Source organism: Malus domestica, chromosome 16 (assembly GCF_042453785.1).
Source record: "Malus domestica chromosome 16, GDT2T_hap1".
Classification (NCBI taxonomy): domain Eukaryota; kingdom Viridiplantae; phylum Streptophyta; class Magnoliopsida; order Rosales; family Rosaceae; genus Malus; species Malus domestica.
The window spans coordinates 21,691,689-21,709,999 of NC_091676.1; the positions used below are offsets into that span (position 1 = coordinate 21,691,689).

Consider the following 18,311-nt stretch of genomic DNA (forward strand, 5'->3'; position numbering starts at 1 on the left):
TTTCAAGAAGCAAATGGACTTGAAATTTGGCAAAATGCGATGAGAGATGAACTGCAAATCCTTCATGACAACAAAACCTAGAGTGTAGTTAAACTTCCCAAAAGGAAGAAAGCAGTAGGTTGAAAGACACAAAGCTTGTTTGGTGGCTCGTGGTTTTACCCCGACTTATGGCTTGGATTACAAGGAAACCTTTGCTCTAGTCGCCAAAATGAACATTGTAAGGGTTCTATTGTCGGTTGCTGTAAATCAATCTTGGCCTCTTTATCAAATGGATGTGAAGAATGCCTTTTTGCATGGGGAATTAGAGGATGAAGTGTACATGAAACTACCACAAGGTCATCATCAATCTGGTGATCCTGACATGTTTGTAAATGCACAAATCCATTTATGGATTCAAACAATCTCCACGTACATGGTATGCAAAAAAAGCTCTATCCTTGAACAGTTTGGTTTTCAAAGAAGCAGTGTTAACTCCTCGCTATTTGTTCGTGTTGGCTCAGTTGGGAAATTAATTGTTTTAATCTATGTTGATGATCTTATAGTGACTGGTGACAACGTTGAAGAAGTCCATTCTCTTAAGCTTGCTCTTCAAAGCAAATTTGCAATCAAAGATTAGGGGACTCTCAAATATTTCCTTGGTATTGAGCTTGCCACTTTACAGCAAGGCCTTTTTCTCAATCAAAGGATATATATCCTTGATCTCTTGAAGGAATCTGGCTTAATGGATTGCAAACCTACGCGCACTCATCTGGATAGTCAGCTACAACTCACTACTCATAGTTAAGCACTTTCCAATGTCGAGTATCAAAGGTTGGTAAGGAAACTCATTTATCTCACAATCACGCGTTTTGATATCTCCCATGCTCATGGCACTACCCACGGTTCTTACACTTTGGTTCTGACAACTTTGAATGTTGTAAATAGTGAAATATGTTTCTTTTTTATGGTCAAGAAATTAAGAGGATACAGACACAAAGCATGGAGGTGGTTTGCTGGAGTAATTGTCCTTTTGCTCTTAGATGTGAAACAATGGTGGGTATGGATAAGGACACATGGTCCCCACTCTTCAGTTGCAGTGGTGGTGGGTGATCTTTCATCAGGTACTGTTTAATTTTAAATAAAAAAATTACAATAATTTCTGACCGCATGATATATGATGAACGGATGTAATTGAAGGATTTTCTGAATCCTCACAAAGATGATCCGAAAAGGATCCTCATTCCTTTTTTAGATTCATTTTGCAGTGGCACTACCAGTGAGACCAACAACCGTAAATTAATAATAAATAACAATTAATAATAATAATAATAATAATAATAATAATAATAATAATAATATAGGTAAATTTACCATTGCAATAACTTCTTGTTATCTGATTCAAAATTTGCTTATCTATGTTTACGTATAATAATAACAATAATAATAAACATGTTATAAACTTTGTATTTAAGTGTGATTATGTTAATCCTAAATTAGATCTAATACTAGTTATTCTTCCTTACTAGGATTTGTATTACTTGGAGGAGAATGATTATTCCCTCCCTTATTACTATAAATAAAGGCACTGCGTAGAAGGAATAACATATTCTCTACACAACCCTACAAATACATCTCTCTCTACTCTCTCTACCGCACCTCCTCTCTTTCCTTGTTAGATTAATATAAGTCACAACACATTATAGCACGCTCCTACCGTTACGCTTAGGAATCTAACGTGATAGTTTTTTTGCATCAAACCAGTTCATCAATATCATAACGCAATCAGGTTCTTTCAAAACAACAATCTTTATCTCGACATTTTTGCAACCCTGATAGCATGAACATTCACCATAATGAATGACCCAACTTTACGTTTTTCAAATTTTAGATTCTACATAAATTGAGTATGCACTATATCCATAATTGTTGAATTATGTGAATTGATGTTGCCATGAATTGCATCACATATATGTCTATGCATTGAATTAGATGATGAATATGCATGAAATTGAATTAATTTTATAATCTAGAAATTGAAAAAAAATTAAATTAAAAAAAATTAGGGTTTTCTGAAAATCCAACCCGCGAGCAAGCCGAGACCATAAGGCCCCCTGGGCTCCAAACCCAGAAGCAGAAACAATGGCACGTCACCGACATGGCCTTGGCCGAGATTCTTTGAAATATCACCAAAATTTCTCTTTTTTCGAATTCGTTTCTCCGTCATAATTGAGGTTCCTTGTTAGAACCCCAATTAGCACCGACATTTTTTCGACCCATAACATGGCCTCCAGAAACGGTGACGCTGGCCTCACCTTCAGCGACATCACCCAGCAACGCTGGAATATTCTTTGGTCCTCACCCGAGCCCATCTGGGCTTGGCTAACCCTCGGTCCAAAATACCAACCATTTGGGCTTTAGTGTTTCTCTCAGCCCAGTGAAGAGATTTGCTTCTTTGGGCTCACAGATTGTAGCCCATAACCAACTGTTTGGCCAGCAAAAAACACCAGCCCAATTGGGCTTTGGTATTCCTGTGTCCCGCGTTGCATTAGAACCCAGCATGTATAGCTGTTGTGGATTTCCTGCATCGCACCATACTGGATCCCAGCCTCTGTGTTGGTGCATCAGTGTACGCGATACACAGGATTGTTGCCCTCTTTTGAGCCTCTGTCATATAAGCCTGTGCCTGCAGCCCATCTCTATGCATATTGGCTTATTGCCCTGGCTTAACCCGCTTTAAATCCAGCCCATATTTGGGCCTAGTCCACGACACCAAATTTTTTAAGCCCATGTGGGCTTTGGTCTATTATTTTGGGCCCCGAGTTTAATTGTCCATATTTTGAGACAATTTGGATTTTATAAATTTTTCACCCAAACTTTAATTTTGGCCCGACGTCCAAATAATTAATTCAATTATAATCATAGGCCCCGAAGACCTACTTGTATATATTTGTTGCATATTTCTGTATATATATGCGTTTGTTTGCAAGTACTATAAACCTGAAGTTCATAAACTTTTTTCGAAAAAAAATTAATTGAATGGATTTAAGTTTTTCGAACTTTTATGCTTATGACCGGTTCAATTAATTTTATTTCTAGGTATGATTAGTGGGAAAGTTAGTTAACTGGCAGATAGTGCAACCACGCACACCGTTTTGCTTGAACGCATCTATTTCACTAACTTCATACCTAAGAAAGCACCTCTAACAACCCTCGTAGGGCCATCCAACCTGATCGAACGATACAATAAGGCATGTATAATGTTTTCCAATGGTACAATCTTGACCATTGATGAGGCACTTTATTCTCCACATTCCGAAAGAACGTTATTGAGTTTCAAGGACATTAGAGATAATAATTATCACGCTGAAACCTATGCAGAAAATGGAGTTGAATTATGTGCATCTCTTCTTATGAATATGGCCAGAAATGCATTATAGAGAAGATAGAGCGTATCCCGAGTGGTCTATATACTACAACCATACATGTATACTACAACCATACACCCTATAGAGAGCCATTATGTGGTCGGCCCTACCTTTGGGACCACGCATGAAATTACACTTTGGCATGATCATTTGGGACACCCTGGATGAACACCGATGCGCCGTATCCTTAAATCATCACATGGGCATTCACTAACCCGAAGTTTAGGTTCGATTCAAGGAATCGCATGTCAAACATGCTCCATTGGAATGCCTATTATTATGACTTCTTATGACAAGATTTGTTCGAATCCTCCTATTTTTTCTACAAAGGATTCAAGGGGACATTTGTCGACCGATTCACCCTCCCTGCGAACCATTTAGTTATTTTATGGTTTTGGTTGACACTTCCACACGTTGGTCACACATGTGCTTGTTGTCCATAAGGAACGCTGCATTCTCCAAACTGTTGGCTTAGATTAACAAGCTCAAGGCTCACCACCCTAATTATCCAATTAAATCTATTCGATTGGATAATGCTGGAGAATTCACATCTAAAACATTTGATGACTATTGCATATTAGTTGGGGTTGAAGTTGAACATTCAACACCCTATGTTCACACCCAAAATGACCTGGCAAAAGCATTCATTAAGCGTTTACAAATGATTGCTCGATCGTTGGTCATACGTACCAAGCTCCCGATTGCTGCTTAGGGCCATGCAATATTGCACGCAGCCATGTTAGTCTGCCTGAGGCCTATTACGACCCAACCATATAATGCCCATCAATTAGTTACCGAATATGAACTCGATATATCGCATTTGCGTGTTTTTGGTTGTGCGGTCTATGTGCCGATTTTGCCGTTACGGTCAAAAATGGGGTCTCAACGAAGAATGGGAATTTATGTCAAATATGATCCTACTTCAATTATTTGTTACTTAGAACCTTTGACAGACGATCTGTTTACCGCTCGTTTCACGGATTGTCAGTTATATAAGACAGTCTTCACGTCCTTATGGGGAGATAAGAACGTTGTGAATTATCATGGACGGTTCCCACCTTATCTCATTTAGATCCCCTCACCGCTCAATCTAAAATTGAAGTGCATCGCATATTAGATCTTCAGAGCGTAACTCAGAGCATGCCAGATGTTTTCACCAATTTAGAGTGAGTGACAAGATCACATATTCCAGTTGTGTATGTGCCTGCAAATATGGATGTACCAAATGTACAACGGATTTCCCTCCTGGAGGCCCGGGACGCCACTTTGACCAATACACGTACATTAGCAGCTAGTCAATCCTATGCCCCTACACAAAAACGTGGCAGACCTCTTGGTTCAAAGGATTCACACCACCAGAAGAGGAAACCCACACACAGGCTCCTCCTGAGCCTACTGTGAATTCGACTATCGCATGCTCATTTGGTTCGGTTTTTGTTTCAATTTTGATTTTTTTGATCAACGCATTTTTTTACAGGTTTTTTTGTCACAGTTCAATTCAATTTTCCGGTTCAACGGTTTTTATGCACATCCCTACCTCTTAGTGTAGATTAATGTAAAATATTGCTGGTACTAAAAAGGAAAAAAATCAAAAAAGCCACAATGGGTTGGATGCAAACATAAATTATAACGAAAATTCTTAAAGGATTTTAAAATCATACATGTAAATATTTAATCCAGAAATAACTGACAAATTATTGAATCATATACAAGATTGAGGATAAAGATGACCAACAATAGCAGAACCGGTTTAAACTAATACTTAATAATTCCTAATGAATTTAAATTTTAAAAAATTATTATTAGCACTCCAAAATTTTCATTATGCATTCCAAACTTATATCTAACTATTTCATCCCATTTCCAAACACATGCATGATTTTCTTGAAGGAAGAAAATTAAACGTAAACTTGTTTATTTTTTATTTTTAATTATATATTTTAAATTTTAAATCGTATAATAAATTATTTTTATAAATTTTTGCGCGACAAACCTATATTGTATCGCACAAAATTCTTAAATTTGGATAGGCACCAAAAAAGGGATGCGGGAATTTTTTTTTTTTTTTTTTTTTAAAACTTTGTGCAACCAATTCTTCACTTCGTCTCACAAAACCCAAAAAATTGGGGGGTGCCAAAAACGGGACGGGAAATTTTTTTTTTAAGACTTTGCGCAACCAATATTTTGTCTAGTAAAGTCTTTTCCTTCATCACGCAATGTGATACGGTTTTTAAAACCAAAATAACTCCTCCACAATTTTCTCAATGCCTCTCTCTATTCTCTTACCTCTCCTCTTTCTTTCCCTCTCCCCAAATCCGATTCTTTCTCTCTCACACTTACTCCTCTCACTCAATCTCTCATCTCTCTCTGTTTTCTCTATCTCTCACTCTCACTCACTCTCTCGTCTCTCTCTCTCACTATCTTCTCTAACTCTCTCACATTCACTCCTCTCTCCCTTTCTCACTAACTCTCAATCTTGCTAAAAGGTATTTTCTCCCGAAATTTTAATTTTTTTTCATTAATACGTGTTTTTGGAGTTAGTTTTGGGTCGGATTTGGGGTTGCCAATTTAAGGGGAGATTATGTCGATTTTTTGGTATTATTTTATGTTGTTTTTTTTTGTATTTGACCATGTTTGTTTTTTCGTAGGAAATCGTGGGACTTTGACAGTGAAAGTTGAGGATTAGGAAGCTATCGGACCATATCCCTCGCCACTACCACCACAATAGACTTGTATTAGGATTTTATTATTGTACTTTGTTAATTTATGTATACATGTTAAATATATTATATATATTAGAAAATTTGATCACTATTTTTCATATGTAGTTTTATTTTGATATGTCAATTTAAATTAAAGTAATTAAAAAATAAATTTATGCAATTAATTAAATTAAAAAGTAAAAGTTTGAAAAATCTTGCGCTACCAAATGTTTCTTCGTGCAAACAATTAATATAATTAAATTAAAATAAGAGAAATAATTAAGAAAAGAGTCAAAAACCTTGCGTGACAAAATATTCCGTAGTGCAAAATATTAAATTAATTTAATTAAATTAAAAAATTAAAAACCAAAAAAACTTTGCGAGACAAAGATTATTTTTCGTCGCGCAAACCCTATCTTCACGAGCTTTGCTCGACCAAAATTTCATCGTGCAAGGTTTTGAGTGACGAAATCATGCTTTGCGCAACAAACTTATTTCGTCGCCCAAAGTGTTTTTTGTAGTAGTGTAAATATAAATCAAAAAATAGAAAGCCTTAAATCAAGGCTAAAGTGTACATCTTAAACTAAAACTAAAGTGTACATAGTGCATAATGTACTTGTAAAGAATGGAGAAAAGTAAAGTAGGGGGAGATAAGTCATAAAACAACAAAGTAGGATGAGAGGAGTGAAAAAAAAAATAGTGGGGTTATGCATATGGCCTTCTTGAAAAAATGTCTTATTTATATAAAAATAATAATTAAACAATAATATAAAATAAAATAGGTTCGGTCTGGTTCCTCCGGTTCCTAATATTTTCAAACCGAAACCAATTTGAGATGGTTAGCTTCGGTTTTTGTTCCGATTTTGACTTTTTTGGTCAACGTATTTTTTTGGGTTTTTTTTTGGGTTTTTTTTTGTCATGGTTCAATTCGGTTTTCTGGTTCGGTGGTTTTTATGCCCACCTCTACCTCTTAGTGTAGATTAATGTAGAATATTACTGGTACTGAAAAGGAACAAAATCAAAAAGCCACAATGGGTTTGATGCAAACATAAATTATAACAAAAATTCTTGAAGGAGTTTAAAATCATACATGTCAAAATTTAATCTAGAAATAACTGACAAATTATTGAAACATATACAAGATTGAGGATAAAGATGACCAACAATAGCGGAACCGGTTTAAACTAATACTTAATAATTTTTAATGAATTTAAATTTTGGGAAATTATTATTAGTACTTAAAAAATTTCATTATGCACTACAAACTTGTATCTAACTATTTCATCCCATTTCCATACACATGCATGATTTTCTTGAAGGAAGAAAATTAAACGTAAAACGTTTGATTGAGGAGAGGCCGATTTGGATTAGGACTCATATATATGGTGTCTAATTGACCAAGTTTCATGGAAACTTGGCAAAAACCAGCTACCAAAATGTGTGGACGGTAACAAGTTATTTAGAATCTTTATGTCTTTGAGACAAAACTGACAGAAGACAACTACGACTGTCCATGCTCCATCTTTTTGAAAATTATATCTTAAGAACTTGTTTATTTCATTAATATTATTCTCTAATACACGCACACAAAATGTTCTGATTCCTTGTTAGTTGCAGATGCAATATTTGTGAAGTAATGAGATCATGAAGTAATTAGTTAATTTAATAAATAGTCCTAACACTCTAAATAATTAATTATCTCATCGCAAGTATAAATGGACCAGCATGGCGCATTGTCAGTATTATATGGACCTAGACCTTACATGGCTTATCTGTTTTCTGTTCTTTTCTGGGACTGAGGATGAGAGGGTAAAGTTGCAAACTTAATGGTGACCTATCTGCTTCCATCTTATCAGTTTCTGCATTATCCGCAAATCTTTCAAAAACTCGGAAGCTCTTCAAACATTGTGGTAACATATACTGTTTTAAACTTCTCTTCCTCTCGGAATTCTAGTGAACTAGTTTAATGACATTGCTGTCAAAATTTCCCACCAGTACGAAGTGTTTACACTTGAGGAAAAATGGTGGAATTTATGTGTTTTGAGTCCATGAAAATGATAGCATTGGAAGGTTAATGTGGGTGAATTTAGGTCTTTCATTCAAGTTCTTTTTTATTCATGGAAGTGATTTCTACTCGTATATGTTTTTGTGCAGAAGATAAAAAGGAGTGCGGGAATCGTTTTCTTACTTTTTTTCGTGCTCAAGTTTACAAATTTTATCTTTGCTCCTTTAAAGCAGCTTCGCATTTTTTCTGGGTTAATTTTTTCCGCAGGAGGATTATTTGAAGTGAAAAACTGAGTGAAAAGATGAGAGTGGCAGTGATTGGTGCTGGGATTAGTGGGTTGGTGTCTGCCTATGTTCTTGCAAAGGAAGGGGTGGAAGTGGTGGTGTATGAGAAGGATGACTACTTGGGCGGCCATGCCAGGACTGTCACATTTGATGGTGTTGATTTGGACCTCGGTTTCATGGTCTTCAATCGTGTAAGTATTTTCTTGTTCTCTGAAACTTGCTTTTGAAAATTAGCCTCTCTCTCTCTCTCTCTCTCTCTCTCTCTCCGTTCTCTTGCTTGGTAAGTAGTCAAATCTTAGCTAAGATTAATCCTCGAACTTATGTTCTGTAAACAAACTTGCTATCGGCACTTCTGCACATATACTCCCTTGTATTTTCTTACAAGAGAATCTCCAACCTTGGGATCAAGCATAAAAATTTAAGCCATAAAATTTTAAATTATAACTCAGAAATTATTTTTCTCTTCTAACCTTATGGTTTAAAATTTTTAGCCCGAGATAACATAATTTTTATTTTTCGGTAATTGTTTTTAAAATAAAATTTGTGTAGATTATCCTAATTTATTTTTCTAAACATTTTAATCTAAAAATATTTAAATTCCAATAAGTAATTAAAAATCATACAAATACATAGGTATTTATAAAGTTTTAACTTAAATTTGATTTAAATAATTATCTTAAATTATTTTAGACGTTAGATTTAATTTTGGACCGTCAAATCTTTTTTTTTTTAATATTAGATTTGATCTCCTTTGATCATAGCCATTAGATTACAAGTAAAAAACAAAAAAAAAATAGGTTTTGATATTTAACAGATTGGTAGGTCTAGAATAATTTAAGCTGGCTTAAATCCTTGAGGGAATCTAGCCCAAAGATATATTCTCTTCAGAACTTATTTTAATCCAATGGTTGGAGATGGTTTGGGGAGTTTTAAAGCTTATATTTTAAGTTTTATTCCATGAGGCATATAAATTTTTTGGATCACCAATGACATTTCACAAAATGTAATTTCAAAGTAAATAAATAAAATTAGTTAATTTAGTTTAGTTCATCAATTTATTTAGAGCTATTATTGACACTAAAAAAAATCAACTTGTACTTGCCCAGTGAAATAGATTTAAAAAAAAATCAAAAGGTTAACGTTTAAATAATTATTAAGTTCGTTTTGCTTTTTTTTTTTTTTTAGTGAGAGTAAATCAATTTAGTTTGGAATGTCAATAATAAGGTCTCCAGAAATGCTAGCTAAAAAAATTAGACTGATTAATAATTAGACACTGATGAAACCCAAAAGAAAAATTATGAGGTGATGTAATTTTAGTTCTTGTATGTGTATAGTTTGAAAAATCTCTCTACGACGAACAGAGGTGTTCGGAATATTTGTACTCTGTGTTTCTGGTTGTTTACCAATTTATTGGTTTGTATTAATGTTTTTAGCATTAATGATCTATCGATTTCAATCAAAAAAAAACAAAAAACTTTACTTATAATTCTAATCTTGTCACCTAGTACTACGATGTATTCATCTTCATTTGCAAGTGAAATGTCTTAGATTTGATTCTAATCAAAAACGAATTAAAATCACATTATTGTTAACCCATTATAAAGCTAAGCTTAATATCGTTTGTTTAAAATTAAAAAAAAAAAATATATATATATATATATTTCTCCCAATCCTCCCTGTGCAATGGCACTACCCTTCGGTTCTTACACTTCGGTTCAGACAATTTTACTGTCGTAAATATTGAAATTATTTATGTCTTTATTTTTTTTTTCGGTGAAGAAATTAAGAGGAAATTATAGACACAGCATGGGAGTGGGTTGCTGGAGTAATTGTCATTTTGCTCCGGGATTTGAAACAATGGGGTACTGATAAGGACACATGGCCCCCGCCATTCAGCAGCGGTGCAGGTGGTGGGTGGTACCCTTTTTTAAGAGAAATTTTAACGGAAAGATAATAATACCGTTTATTTTAATGAAAAATTACATTTTTATATGAAAATTTTAATTTTAGTACTATTTATTTTACCATTTATTTTGTTATTTTAATTAAAACTCAAAGTTTTTAAGTTTATTAGTTCTTTATTTTTTTAAACTTGCAAATAAGGCAAAGTAGCTCGAGTATTGCGGGACCGACGTAAAACTGTCATTGCTATCAACCTAGCCCAGTGTAGCCCGAGCTAATGTAGCGTTTGGCAACTACGAAAGCTATTAGCTTAACCTATACGATTAATGGTAATGGAAAATAACTTTGAATGTAGAAAAAATGCACAATAAGGAGCTAAATGATTAATATGGTCGCTTGTGCATTTTATATCCTTTCATTTTGTTACCTAACAATTAATATTTATTTTATTTTATGATATGATATTGTTCACAACTTAGTCAATAGATCTAATACCTTGGCGGTTGGTCAGGCCAGCATGGGGTTTCATGTTAAAAGGTTTTGGTGCTATTAGTAGCAGAACATTAACTTGTAGATTACTAAGAATTTCTCATATCAGATTTTGTTCTAAATCCTTGACTTGTATTGAGCCATACAACAACATTAGCTATAACGTGTTCAAACTAGAGCATTTAACTCAAAATCAATTGAAAATAATACAGACGTCAAGGAGCTTATATAGTATGATGCAAGGCTTACAATTCCTGTATTTTTGAAAACTGGACTGCAGGTAACTTATCCAAATATGATGGAGTTCTTTGAGAGCCTTGGGGTTGATATGGAGACATCTGACATGTCCTTCTCAGCGAGCTTAGACAATGGACGGGGGTGTGAATGGGGCAGCAGAAATGGTTTGTCGAGCTTGTTTGCACAAAAGACCAACTTGATCAATCCATACTTCTGGCAAATGCTTCGAGAAATAACAAAGTTTAAACATGATGCAATCAAGTAAGTAACAACTAAATGGTCATCCTTCACCGTCACGTTATAATTTATATATTAGGGTAATTTTCCCGTACTAGAATATGTTTATCCTATCATATACATTGTGAATCTAATCTAATCGTTTAGATACTGACAAGTATCACGAATGATCTAAATTCTGAGTTTAACAGCATAAGTATCTTAGGCAAGTAAAAAAAACAAAAAAAAAGATTGTTTTATTGCAGTTATACATCTAAATGATGACATATGATTTTTATGCTTTTTGTTACAGTTATCTTGAGGAGCTTGAGAACAACCAGGACATTGATCGCAGTGAAACCTTGGGGCAGTTTATCAAGTCACGCGGCTACTCTGAATTATTTCAGAAGGCTTATTTTGTGAGACTACTACTTGAGCAAATTTGATCCTTTCGGTTCACTTTTTTCGAAAAATTATTTTGCAGTACTGAAATATAGTTACATGGTAAAATACCAGTACACGACGTGATTGATCATATCTTCATTTTACGGTACAATATCAATAAATATCTACTTATATTTACCATAACAATCAATCATGTTTATCGTATGTCACTACCACACAGACGTTGCCCACGCCTTTTGAACTTCAAAAACGAAAGAAATTACTTGCATGTGCGAGTTAAGTTTATTAAGTTACTTGATGGGCATTGCAATGGCAATGACATTCATTATTGTGAGTGCAGGTTCCAGTATGTGGGTCAATCTGGTCTTGTCCTTCAGAAGGAGTTATGAGCTTCTCAGCCTTCTCTGTTCTTTCATTTTGTCGCAATCATCATCTACTTCAGGTACGTTCATATATTTCTCCCCTTCAGTTAACCCCAAAAGACTATTTTTAAAATGTAGCAGAACATATGAACTCTTTTAGAAACTAGTGGTTCTCTCTTTCGATGTTGGAAGAGGTTTTAGGTTCAAATCCCCTCTCGACAAGTGATCAAGAAAAAGTATCTCCTATGATACCATAGTTTAGCTAGAATGTGAGATCTAAATCAAAACCAATCTGAGTCAGTAGCACTATGTCTAGTGATATTTCTCTTTACTTGTAAGTGAAGGGTCTTAGGTTAGACTCACATGAATAGCGAGTTAGAAACCTAACTAAGTACTTACTCTTTTGGCTTTGCCCTGGTTTATTTGCAGCTATTTGGGCGTCCACAGTGGCTTACTGTCAGATGGCGTTCACATTGTTATGTGAAGAAGGTGCTAATTTGTTGCTTCTGGGAATAACCTATATATATTGTTTGCCTTATTTCCCTAGTTTTAGGGTTCTAATTTAAAGTAATTTGGATTACATTTCAGGTCAGAGAAGTTCTGGAGAGTAAAGGCTGTCACATAAGAACTAGCTCTGAAGTACATAGGGTTTCCACATCTGATGAGGGTCGGTAGTTACATTGATAGTTGAGACTCCATTTTCTTCCTTATATATGAACTTGTTTCTCATGTGATGACTCATTTGTTGGCTTGATATACATTGTTGCCCCATTTCCTTGACGGGTTTAGCTTTTGGGGCTAGCCGTTGCTCTACATAATAACATAATCAGGAATCGGGGGCAACCAGATTCCTCCTGTGGAATTAAGATTTCTCATTCTATACATTGTCGGAGGGTATACAATTCAAACACTTTAATTGCACTATCCAACTTCGTGTCTGTTTGTTTCCATTTCTTGATTTTATCTTGTATGAGTTCTTGCAGTACTACAATTTTTCTTGGTTTAACTTGTTAGTATAAACTTGGTATGGCTTATTTTTGTGTGGATTTCTTAAAACTTAAGTATTAACAGAGTTTATATGAGATATATCAGGTTGCACTGTAATCTCTGGTGATGGTTTGGAGGAAGTATTCAATGGATGCATAATTGCTGTCCACGCTCCTGATGCCGTGAGAATTCTAGGTGACCAGGCCACATCGGATGAGTTGAGAGTTCTTGGTGCTTTCCAATATGTGTACAGGTACACTTTATTTCCCCCCACTGAATTATCATTTGCAGTGACAATTAATTTCAGTTTCCAAGTGACTATCCTAATAACTATTGGATAATTGTCATTCTGTTGGAGGATGGCAATTGCTGCTCCTGGAGCTAATTCAATCAATACACTATCATTGTTGCACTCTCTATTGGCAGTGACATTTTTCTGCATCGTGACAAAAATTTAATGCCCCGCAACCCAGCAGCATGGAGTGCGTGGAATTTTCTCGGAAGTAATGGCAACAAAGTTTGTTTGACATACTGGCTCAATGTGCTCCAGGTAAAATAGTGTGTTAGACTTAACATTAGAAACATGGACTTTGATCGAATATGTTCTATATTGTTCCTTGTGTGGTTAAGATTTGAAGGAAGTTGTGGAACTCGAAAAAATTGTTCACTTTGCTGTTCAATGATTTAACCAGTCTGGAATTTCGGAATGTGCAGAACATTGATGAAACCGGTCTTCCATTTCTTGTGACCCTGAATCCAGAACACACACCAAAACATACCTTGCTTAAGTGGTCGACAAGCCATCCAGTCCCATCTGTTGCTGCATCGAAGGCTTCGCTTGAGCTTCCTCGTATTCAAGGAAAAAGAGGAATTTGGTTTTGTGGAGCATATCTGGGTGAGTTTTACTGCTCGGGAGAAGTTAACAGTTTTTCAGCTATCAAATATTTTCTCTATCTTGCATACAGACACAATTGAATGTCATTACTCCTTCATATTGACCGAAAATGTGTTTAGATGAATATCTTGCTACTCAAGTATGAAACCATGTTTCTTGCTAATGAATTAACTAGATGAGTACCATATTCAGGATTACCTTAATTTTCATGGCTCAGAGCTGATATTTTTGTGTTCCGAATCATCTGAGCTTCTATGTTACATTTCTTTTTCTCTTCAGGGTATGGCTTCCATGAGGATGGACTAAAGGTACGGTATGACAAAATAAGTACTTAAAGATCATTTTACTGTATTAACCAATTCAATATGTTATGTAAAAAGATTCAAAATTGATTGACATGATCCTACATATTTATTCGTTTTTGGTTAAGTGATACAGTGCTGGCTAAGAATCTATCAAATTGGTGGATTTCAGCTTAACAGTGAAGTGTACTACTTTGCAGGCTGGAATGGATGCAGCACATGGTTTGCTTGGAAAAGGTTGTGCCCTCTTGGACAACCCAAAACACATGGTTCCGTCTCTGACAGAAACAGGGGCACGCCTTTTTGTTACTAGATTTCTTACACATTTTATCTCTACCGGATGTTTGATGTGAGTAGTACTTTTGTTTCATAAGAATCTTCCAGTTATTGCTTCCTTTCTTTTATTGTGTCGAATAAGTTATATACTTAATCAAGATAATTAATATATCATTGTGGTCGAATAGTTTCTTGGAGGAAGGAGGAACAATTTTCACCTTTGAGGGAACCAGAAAAGGGTGTTCTCTGAAATGTGTTATTAAAGTTCATAATCCTCAGTTTTACTGGAAGGTAAGTTTTGTTACTATGATTTTGACACTTTTTGTGTGATTATGTGCTGCACTAAATTAACGTCAAGGGAAATGATCTCGTTGTGAAAGCAAGAAATCACTTTCACTGATAAGCAGTACGATTTGTTTGGCAGGTAATGACACAGGCTGATTTAGGCCTAGCAGATGCATATATCAATGGGGATTTTTCATTCGTTGACAAAGACAAAGGTCTTTTAAATCTTATAATGGTAAGATAATTCATCAGTGTCCGGTGCAAAATCATTTGTGTACTTTGCAGATTCACAGAAATGATCGTCTTGCTAATTCATTTTCCAGATTCTCATCGCCAACAGAGACGCAAATTCTTCCGACTCAAAACTGACCAAGAAAAGGTGTGATGAGACTTGGTTACTAGCTTAAACTTGAATAATGATATAGCTTTTATCTAGTAGTTAATGAAATCTCAATACAATGCGGACTCACCTACTTTCGCTGTAGGGGATGGTGGACGCCATTGTTATTCACAGCTAGTATAGCATCAGCAAAATATTTTTTCCAGCATGTTTCGAGGCAAAATACTCTCACTCAGGCTCGCAGGAACATCTCTCGTCATTATGACCTGGTATACAGATTATGACCTTGAAATTCATTATTATTTTCTATCTTTTCCCATTGATGATCTTCAAAGTATTTGGAACGGAGCCTAGGATCTCGTCACAGCTCACGATTAGCTTTCTGTGTGTTCCAGAGTAATGAACTATTCTCGCAGTTCTTGGACGAGACAATGACGTATTCCAGTGCTGTATTTAAGGTCAGAATAATTGGTTTCCAATCAGTTTACACTGCATGAAAGAAAGAAAGTACACTGTAGTTTAACTTATATCTCGGTTTCTATGTTAAATCGTTCTATAGACAGAAGATGAAGATTTAAAGGTTGCTCAGCTGAGGAAAATCTCCATTCTGATTGAAAAGGTGAGTCTCTTTTATATAACAACTCCGTCAAGTGTTTGTCCGTCTTTCTGTGCTATTTCAATTAGTTTTTCCTTTCGATAATTCAGGCTAGAATTGAAAAGAACCATGAAGTTCTAGAGATTGGATGCGGTTGGGGAAGCTTAGCTATTAAAGTCGTCAAACAAACAGGTTGCAAATACACCGGCATCACTCTGTCCGAGGAACAACTGAAATATGCACAAGAGAAAGTGAAAGAGGCTGGCCTTCAGGTATCAAATGTTGTGAATAGCATGTATATATATAAGCATATATCAAGGGTTTTGAATGCATGTGCGTGTACGCAAACTATACGTAATTTCGGTTGAATTTCTACCAGGACCGCATCAAATTTCTTCTGTGCGATTACCGCCAGCTTGCTAGCTACAAATATGACAGAATTATATCTTGGTTAGTGTTGCTCCGACCAAGTTTAGTTCATGAATAATACTACTGGAAATAACTTGATCCGTGGTGGAATTTTGCAGCGAGATGCTAGAAAGCGTGGGGCATGAATTTATGGACGAATTCTTTTCGTGCTGTGAATCTGTGCTAGCAGAAAATGGCCTTCTTGTTCTACAGGTAACATTGCAACAAGTTGTTAGTTCATTGACTGATAAATTGTAACTCCTATAAACTGTAACATCCAATATGTTGCTAATAGTTAAGGGTGGTTTATTTTTCCTTACAGTTCATATCAATACCAGATCAGCGCTACGATGAGTACAGGCGAAGTTCAGACTTCATAAAGGAATATATTTTTCCGGGTGGATGTCTACCTTCGTTAAGTAGGGTAACATCGGCAATGGCTGCTTCTTCCAGACTCTGGTATGATCTGTTATCACGGGAACAATTCCATCATTCGGTTTAACTTGGTGGTATGCGATTTTTGTTTTGACTTTCGCAAACTTCATTCCTGCAGTGTGGAGCACCTGGAAAACATTGGAATCCATTACTTCCAAACACTCAGATATTGGAGAAAAAATTTCTTGGACAGACAAGGGTAAGAAGATTTGATCTAAACTCTGAATCCTCCCCAAAGGCATTTTAGAGTAAGCATGACTTAGTGAAAATGTTGATGAAATACTTTGGATGTGTAGTGAAATACTCGCTCTTGGATTTGATGAAAAGTTCATCCGGACATGGGAGTATTATTTTGATTATTGCGCGGCCGGTTTTAGGACGTATACTCTTGGAAATTACCAGGTACATTTCTACACTTCGCAACACATTGATGAATGCTGTTTGAAGCTACAAGCACAGCTAAAAGTAAAGATATGCGATGCAGATCGTGTTTTCACGCCCCGGCAATGTTCCGGCATTCAGCAATCCGTACAAAGGCAAGTGTTGCTGATTTTCCTTTTATTTGTCCTTGCTTTCATTTTAATTTGTCCTTGCTTTCATTTTAATTTCTCACAATCAAGCTCAAGCTGACTTGCTTTAATTTTAATTGTTATTTTTCCATAATAAAACCGTTTTCTTTTATTTATTTATACGGTGTCAAGGCCGCCTTGTTTCTTAAAGAAGCTTACTTGCAACGGGGATGCAATGGTAGCAGTATCAAGCCCAATCATGCACGTCCCCGTTGCATGCTAGTCCTTTAATGAGTGGCGCAACCTAGCACCTTCACGGCAAAGATTGAAAACAAAAACTATCAGCTTCGGTTTGTGATCGAAAGGTTGAGAACCATCGTCTACATCTTTTGAAGATACTAAAGCAATGAATCGACTCAGCAGATCGAAATCCCTCCGGTGTATCAAAACTCTTTTGGTGAGGTGGTACCATTAGAGGCGTAAAACATGTCGGATGGGCTCGTTTAAATCCAACTCGGTCACGTTATGTGCACAAGTTTGTGCCAATATAGTGATCAAGTAAACACAACTGAAATTTACCATCTTTTCCTTTGCCCAATTTGTTTGCATGAGCAAAACACGCGCTGCAACTTGAGCTGCTTAAAGGAGTACGGGACACAACTAACGCGACCTGCAACATTTAAGGAATCTAAAACATAGGAAGCACTGTTGTACATAGAAACAAGACATCTCCCTCACCGCAAAACCTCCGGCTTTTCGAAGCACAAAACGCTCACCACAAGACATGGAACAAGGCAAGAAATAGGGCAGGGTACTCTAAAACAAGGACAGGAGAAAAACAAAACAGCCTGTACTGTTACAAACAGTCATGATTCTTACTCAAATAGTGCAGAACGAAATCTACCGTGATCTCGAATTTGGATAAATAAATGAATAAAAAAGCAATGGCTCTTCTACTTCATTCTAAAGTTGTAAATACTGCTTCTCTAATTATCCTACGATCAACAGACTTCCACAATCAAATAGTGATACTGGGTAAGCTGCTCAAGTCAACATACCGTAGGCCAAGGCTGTTCACCTCACAATCTGTCATGCAACCACAAACCTGAGTGACGTTTATGATACCAATGACGTGAGCTCGAGGACTCTACAGAATTTGACAGTGTTGGCTTGGCCTGACTGGAGAATGACCTGATTAATTTCAAGTGAACAAACTTCCCAAGATTTCATTCCATGTCGAACACACCCTCAATGAACATGCCCCACCATGAAG

The 18,311-nt window shown here is 35.9% G+C and overlaps 1 protein-coding gene across 8 annotated transcripts; it reads left to right on the forward strand.

The window, feature by feature from the left end:
* Positions 1 to 7,847: 7,847 nt before the first annotated feature.
* On the forward strand, positions 7,848 to 17,636 carry LOC103403572 (uncharacterized). Of its 8 annotated transcripts, none has more exons than XM_070816156.1 (26): positions 7,848 to 8,016; positions 8,379 to 8,586; positions 11,067 to 11,284; positions 11,553 to 11,658; positions 11,985 to 12,086; positions 12,436 to 12,495; positions 12,595 to 12,673; positions 13,099 to 13,246; positions 13,420 to 13,543; positions 13,708 to 13,888; positions 14,168 to 14,196; positions 14,391 to 14,539; positions 14,655 to 14,757; positions 14,891 to 14,986; positions 15,075 to 15,130; positions 15,237 to 15,360; positions 15,487 to 15,549; positions 15,651 to 15,710; positions 15,797 to 15,958; positions 16,066 to 16,136; positions 16,214 to 16,307; positions 16,417 to 16,553; positions 16,648 to 16,728; positions 16,826 to 16,931; positions 17,014 to 17,065; positions 17,231 to 17,636. In XM_070816156.1, exons 2-26 carry the CDS (start codon positions 8,413 to 8,415, stop codon positions 17,245 to 17,247), a joined length of 2,592 nt encoding a protein of 863 aa, XP_070672257.1. In that variant the 5' UTR covers positions 7,848 to 8,016; positions 8,379 to 8,412; the 3' UTR covers positions 17,248 to 17,636. The 8 variants fall into 8 exon arrangements, with proteins under 8 accessions (XP_070672257.1, XP_070672258.1, XP_070672262.1 ...); XM_070816157.1 differs by having other exon boundaries at positions 7,851 to 8,016; positions 8,261 to 8,586; XM_070816161.1 differs by having other exon boundaries at positions 7,851 to 7,915.
* The last annotated feature ends 675 nt before the right edge of the window (positions 17,637 to 18,311 follow it).